An 11595-nucleotide genomic window follows, 5' to 3' on the forward strand; every position below is an offset into this window, starting at 1 on the left:
GGGGGGAGGAGCCACCTTTTCAAATGAGAACAAATGCTTTAAAAATTAGCCATATGAACGGAAGAATGGACTAGATGTCCATGTGTGTCGGATGGCCTGACATGCAACGTTAGATATTGTGCAGAAAATAAAACTCATAAAAAGGCATTTACATCCTTCTGATGTAAAATTTCCCTTTGATGCCAGATAACTTATCAAAGTCAAAATCAAATGTTAGTAAACTTGCAAGAAAATCCCCTTCCAGACAATTCCAGATTACAGCTGAAAAAAGTATAATATTAAGGAGTTTAGTATTCAAATTTAAGTCATATTGACAATTTTAGAAACATTTCTTTCCCAAGGAATAGAAAGAGACAGAGGTATGCCATCACACACTCTCACAGTGCTGACCACTCTCAACAGTGGTCTGAAGCTGGCTGAAGAGGAAAAACACAACGTGCACCTCCTTACAATTATGTAGCAAACATTTCCCAGGCATGCCTGAGAGTCCTAAAAAGGTATTGTTCTCCCCTGACACACAGTGCTAACAGGACCACCCAAAGGAGCAAGGCAACTGTCCTTCCCCAGTGCCTAAAGTATGCAAGAAAACATTCAGAAACACTATGTTCAATCCCAAAATTCAAGTATTTTTGGAAATGAAAGAGATCTATGCACCACTTCAAGACAGAAAAATAATCTTGTATGTAACTGCACTGAACAATGCCTTCATACATTTAGAGACACTTTTACTAACGTCTTAACTATCCCAATAAAGTGGTGCTAGAAAACAGAATTTGTAATACTTCAGAGCACCAAGGAGGCTTTATTTATGCCTCTAAATAAGCAGTAAGTAGATGTTCTTTGAATAAAGACCCTAGCATTAGCAGCATCTTTTGACAACGCTTTTACAACCAAGGTGCACTGCTAACAGTTTAATGGTAAACAGTAAAACCAAAAAAAGTGCAATTGCAAAACAAGGGTGCACCTGGGAAGCCACAATTTTTTTTTACTGACAGCTTATCGTATTTATCACATGGAAGGTAGCCTGACAAGGCAATTAATTAGTGTAGCTCAATATTTTAGTTCATGTGCTGAATTAATACTGTTAGGTAAAAAAAAAAGGACAAGCTTTTCCTACTACAAGATTACTAGGAACTGTTCCAATGTGTTACAGAACAAACCTTTTCTACTAAGGATGTCATAACACCCTGACATCAAAGTCTACCTAAGTTTGCTTCAATGACAAACTAATTACTTACTGAAAAGACACCAATTCTTAAAGCTGTCATCCAACCCCATAACATTTCACTCCAGAGAAATGTTATCAGGATAGGGAATAGAGAAGCATAAACAAAACAAAAAAAATTAGCAAAAGTCTGACATTTACTCAGCCAGCACAAAAGACTTCACTAAGAAGGGAAAGTTTGTCCAACAGGGAGGTCCTACACCAAACACACCTCAACCAGACAAGAGAAGAAAGCCTTTATATTAGGATATAGCCAGGAACTATAAAATAAACCCTTTCAAGAGCATCAAAATACCATTTTGGACCACAGGGATTGTCATATTTGCCTTGTCATTATTGGTCTTTGCTTGAAACTTTAATATACCTCTTCTACCCATGAGAAACAGATTTTTGTATGTCAAACATTTGTTATTCTCCCTTGTTTTTATTCATATTTCAGTTCACTTTTTTAGGACTTTTTTTTTTTTTTTTTTTAAGACTACTATAAAAATTTAAAACTGAAAGCACTATCTTTTAGATACCAGGTATCTATTTCTTTCCTCCTAAGAATGAGTTTATAATACCCTGGCTTTAGGACCAAATGCAGGACACTTATAGACTAGTCTGACATTTCCTACTCTGATTAAAGCAAACAGCTCTTACCTACCTCTTGGCTGATGCAGGAGATTTGGCCACGATCACAGCATTCCTGTAATCTGGAATCTGAAGCAAACCATTGGTATTAACATCTTATCCTTTAAGTATATTTATATTCATTAAGAATTAATTCCTTATATTTGTTCCAGAATAATTTTAAAAGCAATATTCCTTCCCAAGGTTCTTCATTCGGAACTCCTCTCCCCGCAATATCGTTTAAAACTTGACTTGCATCCCTTCAACATGTGAACTAGGTGATCTTCCTCTTCCAGAATACTTGTGCACTGACAGCACAGGGGAGAAAGTCTCCCTGATCTCAGTTCAAGTGCCCAGATCTGACAACCTGGAGGTGTAATCGCAGGTCAAGTCCTGCTCAGCCCCAGCTAGAGCATGCCCAGTGCTGGTTCACCCTTTTAAGAAATCTCTACTGAGCAGGTACAAACTGAGATTTCAAAGACCTATAACTTGGCTAAGTTTGGGCAAATTTTCATAGGGATGGAATCAAGTCACAGCACAAGAATCAGCTGCCCCTAGAAAGTTTTCATCCCTTGATCCAAAAAAATGAGAAGCGCAGCCTAGTTCTTTGGAATGACTGCGCTATTTGGACTGACGCATTCCAAAAACATTCAGGCTGAATCAGACACCCGAGATGTATTGGGTTCCTCCTGGTCAGCATCACTTGATAAGCTTATGTACATAAACACGAGTATTTGGACCGGCTAGCAAATCTCCCACCAGGTCATTTTACTTTACTGCCAGTCACTTCATGAAACAGCAAAAGAAGAGGTAAAGAAAGTCCAAACGAGGAAAACCCCTTTTAAAAGATTTCCCTCCCCTACACCTCAGAGGAGTTTGCCGACTTCTGTTCATCTGTACATTGGATCAGCAGTGACAGTGCCAACCTCAAATATGCCACAATTCTCTTAGTTCTTCTAAGTGCAGTCCATTTTATTCATCCATGTTATTCACTTGTTAACTATTTGCCAAAAGGAGCTTTGCTCTGGTGATCCTCAGCAACCATTAGTCCAAGTAACACTTTTCTCTTATAGCTACTCTTTTATATTTTTTTGCAGTGTGCAGCCCAAACAGTATTGATCATCTCTTGGTGGCCAAAGCAAGACTCACATGATGCAATGTTTTTACTTTCCAGCTCTCAACCAGACAGCATTTTCTATCAGACATACATAACTAGTTACTGTCTGAAAGACTGCCATAAAAATAACCAAGTGTTTTAAGGACACCATAGGAAAGGGGGATTACAGAATCTTGGTACAAGAAAGCTATACTTCTATCAAATCATTTCAACTGCAGTATATTCCACGCAGACAAGGATCTTTGAGGGTAGGAACTATTTGCATTCTTCTAAAGTTTCAGGCATTTGCCACCAGCAGAAGTAGGCCATTTTAAGTAATTTCTGCTTTTAACACCTCTTATCACAAATCATTTTATAAAAAATAATCTTCCAATTCATAGATGATCAAATGGGTAAATCAAAATGAAACTTCTTAAGACTCTTCTTAACATACTCTACAGATGGGAAAAGTAACAGATCAAGGTTTGACTACCAGCCACTTGTTCTCACGATTAAACCATGCTACTTCATTGACCAATGATCTATTAGTGTAATTAGCATCCTTAAATAGCAGGCACAGTACTTGCCTCATTTCTACTCTCATGAAAAGCCCATTCTACAATCACCAACGAAACGTGATAATCAGAGACAAGAATGTTTGGTCTCCACAAAAGAGAGAGAGAAATTTAAATCTCAAAAAGATTTCTTTTCCCTTCAGACTGTTTCACATCTATCCAATGACTTCCCAAATTTTCTAATGAAAGTAGGGATTTATAAAAGAAGCCCAGATAACCTGAAATACAACACTGAAAAGGCAGCTTGTCATGCACAATAGGAGACCCTGCTTACCTCTTCTTGAATGTACTGTAGTAAGAAAGGAGATGCTCTCAAGTTGTCAACTGGAATATTGAAAAAGCCCTGTATTTCCTTCTGATGCAAATCCATTGTAATAAGATGAGTTAGACCTTTAAAGAGATGGAATAAACTTCAGCTTAAATGTACTCCTCTCACAACTGTGACCAAATGTTCAAACCATGCTATTTTTAAGTTGCACTTGAACTAAAGTACACAATAGTCTGTATCCTATTTATACTGTATTCAATAATGCAATGCATTTTACCTTTTAACCAAAGGCCTCAGACCAAATCTAAAAAAAAACCCTAAAATTCTCTATGCCCCCCAGAAGTATTCATACCATTTAATATAAGTAGAAATGGAGGCAAAGGTTAAGTCACCTAATTTGCCCAAACTCAGAAGGTAGACAGTGATAGAGTTGAACCTGGAATCTGGGAATAGATTCCAATTATTCCCAGACTTCTTCCTTCAAAATGAGAATCAATACAACAGAATATCTATGAAGAGTTCTTTACATGATCCCACTTTCTGCATGGCTCAATGCCATAGGAAAGAAAACAGGAAAGTCTCTTATCCTCAGACAGCACATTAAAAGTAAATAGATAAAAGAGGGGAAGTGGCAAGTATAGTATCCTAAGAGAAAAGTATTGTAAAGAAGCTCAGCAGCAGTATTACAGCAGGGAAATCCCACCATCCAAAATAGTAAAAACCCCAGACTCATCTCGCCGTCACTTGGCACAAAAACTACCCGGGAGGTTATAAGTCTGCCCATTTTAAGGTAGTATTTCACTCACTGCTTTGAAATGCCTGCAACTTGCATTCCTTTTTCCTCTAATGGTTTTCAAATTTCCTCCTGATGAAAAAAATCTTGATACCTTTTTCTGATCAAAGTTCCTAGACTTGTGCAGAGCTGTCCAGAGGCTAAATGTGACATAAGCAGTGTCCCCTCCGCCCCACCTAAATTATTTTATAACATCTTGCAATCTTACCAGCTTTGCACATCATTGAAGCCAGTAGTTTAGAGACAATAGAGCCCCTCTTCCTCATCTTGCACTGCTTGCTGTATGGGAAGTAGGGAATCACTCCAATAATGCTTTTGGCACAGGAGGTTTTACAAGCATACACCATGATCAGGAGTTCCATGATCGTAGTATTCACATCCCTGGAATAAGAAGGGTCTAGTTTTGTACCCAGACACAGAAATCCTTTAACTAAATTTAACATCTGCTCTCAGGATTTAATTCCATCATGGCAGAAAAACGGCGCTTGAACTATCCCTGTCAGGAATGCAAGCATACACCCACTAGGAGGGCTACCGCTCTTGATGCATCATTTTAATTCCTCACAGGACAATGCTTTGTTATTTCTTCTCCTATTTTTGCTCATTCAACAGCCTCTTTGTTCAGAAAAAGATTTGCAGGACTCAATTAGTATAGCACACTGCTGTAAGAGGCTGCATTATTGTCCGTCTCCCATTAAAAAAAAAGAAAGAGGAAATATTGTCTACATGAAAGAAAAAAAAAGTCAGACCGATTCCTACAATACATTCCTCTATTACCCTGACCTACATAAACCCTTAAAATATATCCATTGCATCTACTCTCCTGCTCGAGAAGAAAAAGATCAAATTGAAAGTTTTAACCAGGAAGAACCGATTGGCTAAGTAAACTGGATGCATTATTCTGTTGCTGTCAGAAGAATGCATTTATATTTGTAGAGCCCTGATTATTGTGAAGAACATAACTGCTCAGTTGCCTTGAGACTCGAGGCCCATTTGTTTTGGAGAACTGTTTTCACATTTAAAAGCATTAAATGTTGCTGGGCTCAGGGAGCCAAGTCAGGACAAGAATGTAAAGAGAACATAATGAGGGACAGAATGCCCACGGCACAAGAATAAAGAGACCCAAATCAAAACCTGGACTCATCAGCATAGGAACAAAATGAGTGATCAGACTATGAGGTCCCCTACAAACACACTATTTTAACAATACAAACCACATCTTGCCCATTTCTGAATCTTTCACACTAGGTGTCAAAAATAAATTGTTATGGAAAAGCCAATGTTGACCAGCTGAAATATGTAGTTTCTTTAGGAGTTTAGTAGTTACTCACTTTGAAACAGTCTGGATGATAAAGACATCTTTTCCTCTCACAGACTCTTGAATCTGAACCCTTGTCTCTGCCAAGAAGAGAACAAAAAAATATATATAATACTCTAAGTTTTATAAAAACATACAACAGAACTGCATAGAATTACTGCAGAAAATCATCGCAAGTCCCAACCCCACACACAATTTCCTCATATTCAAACTGAAAGAGGGCAGTCACACTCATGACAATACGAAGGGAAAATTTATAGACTTGTATGCAATGAAATGCATAAACTCTCACAAAGACCAATAGGATTCTTTTAGTAAATCCCCATGTAAGGGCTGGAAAGCATGCTCTCTTCCAGTACAAAGGACAGACACTCCGGCCATAAGGAAGATTACTGTACCATGACAAGACTAGCATTTTATGAAAGAACAGTATCAAACTAATTGAAGAGGGGGATTACACTAGTGATTATGGTTTATGTAAGCAGGTCTTGAAAAGTGATAGTCTTTAAGAGGCAGATGGGTAAATGGGGCTGTACAGGAGTGTGAAAAACCACAAGCATGAGAAAGTGCCACCTCACTGTTCTCCAAGGCATGTCTGCATCGTCTCGGTGTTAGCCCCAGGAGCACCACTGTGAAATACAGCCTGCCTGCTGGCTCCATATGTGCTTAAAACAAGAGACCTTGTAGGTATAGAAGAGCAGCCCTGAATGCTCACCCAGAGCTACTCTTAGAGCAGCCTGAGTAGATCAAGACCAAGCTTAAAAGCTGCTATATTAGCTTTAGCTTGGACAGAGCAAGAGTGATTGGGCAGGGTATACTTCATGTAAAACACTCCTGGGCACAGCAGAGAGATGACGTAGCTATGTTTTAAGTAACAGATTCCGAGAAGAGGTTAGCTAATAGACCCTTTCCCACAGAGAAAGAGAGGTTTCTATTAAGTGCTCACCTCTGTTTGGCTCCTGGTAAACCTGAACTTTACCCATTTCTACTCCCAAGCGTCTGGGGAAAAAAGAAAGTCAGTATATTAAACTGAAGAGAATGGAGACAGAACAAGGAAGAAGTCCAATGCAAGGGCCATACCACGGTTTAAAAAGTCTACCCTTCACAGATAAAACTCCATATTTCACTGATGTTTTATTGCAAGATTTCCCTTACATTACATTGTTCTACAAGTTACTATCCAATTAAATCTACACTCTTCTGAAGCACAGAACAAACAAGAAAATAAAACCAGTGTCTTATGTAGTAAGTTTCTTATTATATACATGATATTATAGATGTGCATAATACTCTACAAGATTGAGCTCAGCTATTTCTTCTGGAAAAGAACTTTCCATTCTAGACTGGAAGCCATAAGAGATGGGAGGAAGAGCATTGATAAAATTGCAGTAAAATGGACAAGAGCAAATTAAATTATGGTTTAATAAGTGTCTTAATACAAGATGGACAATTAAGAGAGAGACTAACACGCACGATGCATAAATACCCCTTGTCCTAGCACTACATGACAATCAGCCAGTCTCTTAGCACACTTTTGTCATGTACTACGTCAATTCTAGCAAATGTCGCACAATTCTGAGAATAAATTAGTTATGTTTCTGTAAGCACTGTGCATGTCTATTGAGCCAATTGTTACACAGACATACATAAAAACACACCAGCTCTGCTAAAATTATTAGTGTGTTTTAACAACTAAAACACAACAAAAACAGCCACCTCCCAGACACTGAGAATAAAAGGGCAAAATTTGGTAACTGAAGCTATGAGAAAACTATAGATTTTCGCTAATGCATAGATAGGACTGGTCAACTCTTAGCTAAAGATGCTTACGTTTCTTAAGACATATGATTATAGCCATTTACAATCTACAACTGAAGAATCCAAGCATAAATTAAATAAAAAAAACAAAGTAAAAGAAAAGCATAAGAGTTACAAAATACCTTTTTAAAATTTAACTACAGTAACAATTTGATTTAACAGTAAGGTTCTGACACTGCCTGCCTATCCCTGTATGTTGTATTTTCAAATATGCAGACCCTAAACTGTAAATGAAGAGACACTGGTTAGAACCTGTTTTTGTAGGGGAGTTTTGGTAAAAACAAATGTTCTGGAATTTTTTTCCACTCCAGTTTTGAATACAACAAGTTTCAATGCCAACATCGTTTTGACATTTGTTTTGATGTTACTTTCACCATTTTTGCATTGTTTCATGACAACAGCATTATGACATTCCTGATGAACACCACTGGTATAGCATATAAAATGACTCAACTGCTGGCCTACAAATCACACCCAGTGTTGTGGGGCTGTGTCATCCGACCCATCACCCCCCTGCCCCACTACCTGATCTGAAAATGTGGCTTCCAGAGTTGCAACAAATAATGGTGCCACTGCTCCCCCCACTGCCAGGTTTCTGGACTCACAAGGAGTCCTTGGATGCAGGACTGAGCTGGCACTCAACTGGCTGGACCACACCTGCAGGCGGACCCCACATACTGACCCCCTGCTGATGTGTGCACTGGCCCCATGCCACTCATCTGACCCACAGGCCTGGAAGGCTGAGTACCACTACCCTATACTGTCAATATGTTTAAAAACCACAAGAGGCAGCTGCTACTTAGTATTGATTCAAACACCTTGTTTTCTGTGTGTCACCTATTTTAGCTGTAATGACTTGAAAGTGAAAAAAGAAGAGAAAAGCATCTTTCCTGCCCCCATCCCCTCCCCCATACCTTTGCTGACTGGTTATTGCAGGATAACCCAACAGATGCATTAAAAGATTTTAAAATTAAATATTTTAATTATTCTATTAAGTCACAAAAGCACTGCAAGTCACTAATCGTGCACGTGACATGACTAAAATCAAAATCTTCCCAACAAGCTCTACTTATTGCATACATGCTACCCCTAAGACGTAACCATTTCAATGTTACTGATATAAGGATAATGTGATCCAATAACAAATCGATACTAGCTGCTACCTCAAGCTTCATGGTTAACTCCTTTATTGTATGCACTGCTTTCTCTTTGGGGCATCCCTAATTAACAAGCTTAAACTATTAGATAAGCTATTTCTCAAGAGCTAAGAAAACAGACAAATATCTAAAATTATGAAGATTTAGTTGATTAAGAACAAATGTGACATTTGCCTACTTTGTAGGCAACTATATTTTTGCAAACAGCAGCAGTTTTACCAAGTCACTCGTCAAAACATTTCTTATCTTGATGAAGACTGATCTTTACTCCCTTGCCAGTAGCACCTAGATCCAAAATAAGACTAAAGGTAGCAAACACTTTAACGTGGTATTACTTACTCAGCAATCCTCTTCGATAGTTCCATGCATGAAGAATTCGAATTAGCTGAAAACAGCACGAGTCCGCCTTTTGTTATATTCATGGTGGCTCCTATTTCAGTTGAAGGCACACAGAACATCAAAACCTATGCTGTCTTCCCACTTTTAAAATACTGCAAAAGATTAAAAATAAAGCAGGTGGTGATGTTAAAAATAATACAATAAAGAGAAGAGCACTTCCTCTGAATGCGAGTTATGGCATAAATCATTGTCTTGATTCTCATACAGAATTCTTAATGTTTAATACTTTTTTTAGTTAACATCATTACAAAGATGAAATCCTTACAATACAATTTTGTGATATTTAAGTAGCTCTTTATTATCATTATAAAGACTTGGGCACTGAATAGAACATCTAGACACATAGGAGGAAGAACCCAAGTGAGGCCAGCTTCCCCACACCGCGCCCAGAGCCCAGGAGCAGCCTCCGTCACAAAGGCACCAAGAACAGGGTCTTCAAGCTCCTACTAGACCACATCATAATACTGACCTTTTTTTTTTTTTTTTTAAATTTTTTTTCTCAATTAAACACCTGATAACACAAGTTTTATGGTATTTTCTTTAGCTCGTCTAATTAACTTTGCCATTGGTTACTGATACAGGAGGATGGATAAATATTTAAGTGGCTCTTCCAAGACCACAGAGTACACTGGTATCGAGAATGATTAGAATGGAGGAGTCCACAACACCCTGCTAAACCCACCGGACCAGCCTGTTTACAGTACTGCTTTGTCTTCACATTGTTTTCCAATAAGTGATAAGTTTACAAACAAGCGTGGAACATAAAGGAAGAGTTCAATAAAGTGGCGGCAGTAAACTAAAGCCCTCTTCTACAAATGCATCCATGGGGTTGCCATTCATTCATACCCCAATGGACGCATCATTCTTTGACACAAGCGTCTCCTGTGGAAACAGAAGAGGCCAAACATTAGGAAGCAATTTAGACACTGCCTTTTTATGCAACAGACCCATACACCAAGTAAACCTACAAAGGTTCTCCAAAAGTTGTATTTCCACAGGTAGCATCACTTTTTCCGTGCCTCCCTTACACACGGTTTTGAACAGCCAAATTATGTTGTGCTGAAATAAAGCCACCAGCTTCACTAACAAAGCAACACAACACAGCAACTTGCTTTTTATTTCTCTATTGATATATAAAGCGTTCCTTTCCATATCAGTATTATCCACAGCTACCAACAGTGTAACTCAGAACTGGACAAACAACGAACGTTAATTTAAACCAGTGTCTCCAACCTTGGCACAAACATGGCCCAATCAAGGAGCACAAAGATATAAAATCCACTTTACGAGGGTGTGCTAAGACTTGTAAATACATCTATGGGAACAACCCCAACAGTCATACTTATGGGAGCAGTCACTGGAAAGACACCGGCTACATGAAAGCTGCTCTACCACCTCTGCAACTCACTCCCAGGCTTAATCATCTCGTCTAGCTTGCAGAAACAGAGAGTCTGGCTCATCAGCAGTTGAAAGCCACAAAGGATGGGTATTTCCTAGTCATTAAATTCTCCACGGAGCTACCCGTGGCTGCATTCGAGAGCCAAAAAGCTAGTTTACAAAGTGTTTCCCAACGTGGCACAAAAAAGAAAAGCGTGCCGACAGAAGCGAACAGGTGTGCCGGATCTCTGTCGAGGCAAGGAGCTGCGTACAATAGGTACGAGGATGGGGAATGCCTTAACAGGTGTGCTGCGGAAAAATTTCATTAATGTCAGCGTGCCCGGGGCTGGAAAAGGTTAGAAAAACCACTGGTTTACGATCCCAAAGGAGAGGTACAAGACTCCAGCAGCCTACCTCATCCATAACCTCTTGTCTACCTCAAGATAGATCACACCCCCGGTCTCTTTTGATCTGCGACCGCCGACAAGAAACAACTCAAGCGTCTGTGACTGATAAGACCAACGAATTTCAGAAGACTTCAGGGTCAGACGTCCTTTCCGGCACACCACTTATACGAAGGTGGAGACCGCCATCCCCACCCAACACAGTGGCGGCGGGGGGACGACGTCACGCGCTCCCCATTCGAAGACTTATCTGCGAGGGGGTTTTTGGCCCAAATAACACCTCCCTCTGCCCCCGAAACGGGTGTCATCGAGACCAACGCTGGCGCTCGCGTAAAACCCATCACAAGAGAGGCTCTGCTGGCGTGCCACGACCGTCCATCGAAAACGTGTCTCGGCAGCGCTACGTCCTGGCAGCGTAACTACACTGGCAGACGTCAGGGGCCGTTTCCAAGCCCGCTCCGTGGCATCCTCTCCCCCGGCCCTAATGTGCACCCGCCAGCCAGGAGCATCTATTTGTGGAGCCAGCCCGGGACAGGTGCGGGGCCCGCGGCGC

General features: G+C 39.8%; 1 protein-coding gene across 3 annotated transcripts in view; it reads right to left on the reverse strand.

The window, feature by feature from the left end:
• The window catches only part of PRPSAP2 (phosphoribosyl pyrophosphate synthetase associated protein 2), a 26595-nt gene that overhangs the window by 7615 nt on the left and 7385 nt on the right, over positions 1 to 11595 (reverse strand). For 2 of the 3 annotated variants that reach the window (XM_025204657.1, XM_025204658.1), the window contains exons 3-8: positions 9202 to 9353; positions 6834 to 6886; positions 5901 to 5967; positions 4778 to 4950; positions 3783 to 3898; positions 1872 to 1927 (exon numbers count right to left, since the gene is read on the reverse strand). In XM_025204657.1, coding sequence (XP_025060442.1) covers positions 1872 to 1927; positions 3783 to 3898; positions 4778 to 4950; positions 5901 to 5967; positions 6834 to 6886; positions 9202 to 9320 — 584 coding nt within the window. In that variant the 5' untranslated portion in view covers positions 9321 to 9353. Of the gene's footprint in view, positions 1 to 1871; positions 1928 to 3782; positions 3899 to 4777; positions 4951 to 5900; positions 5968 to 6833; positions 6887 to 9201; positions 9354 to 11052; positions 11568 to 11595 lie in introns of those variants that run through there. The other variant, XM_006024034.3, reaches the window with a different exon arrangement.

This window comes from Alligator sinensis, unplaced genomic scaffold (genome assembly GCF_000455745.1).
Source record: "Alligator sinensis unplaced genomic scaffold, ASM45574v1 scaffold1283_1, whole genome shotgun sequence".
NCBI lineage: Eukaryota > Metazoa > Chordata > Crocodylia > Alligatoridae > Alligator > Alligator sinensis.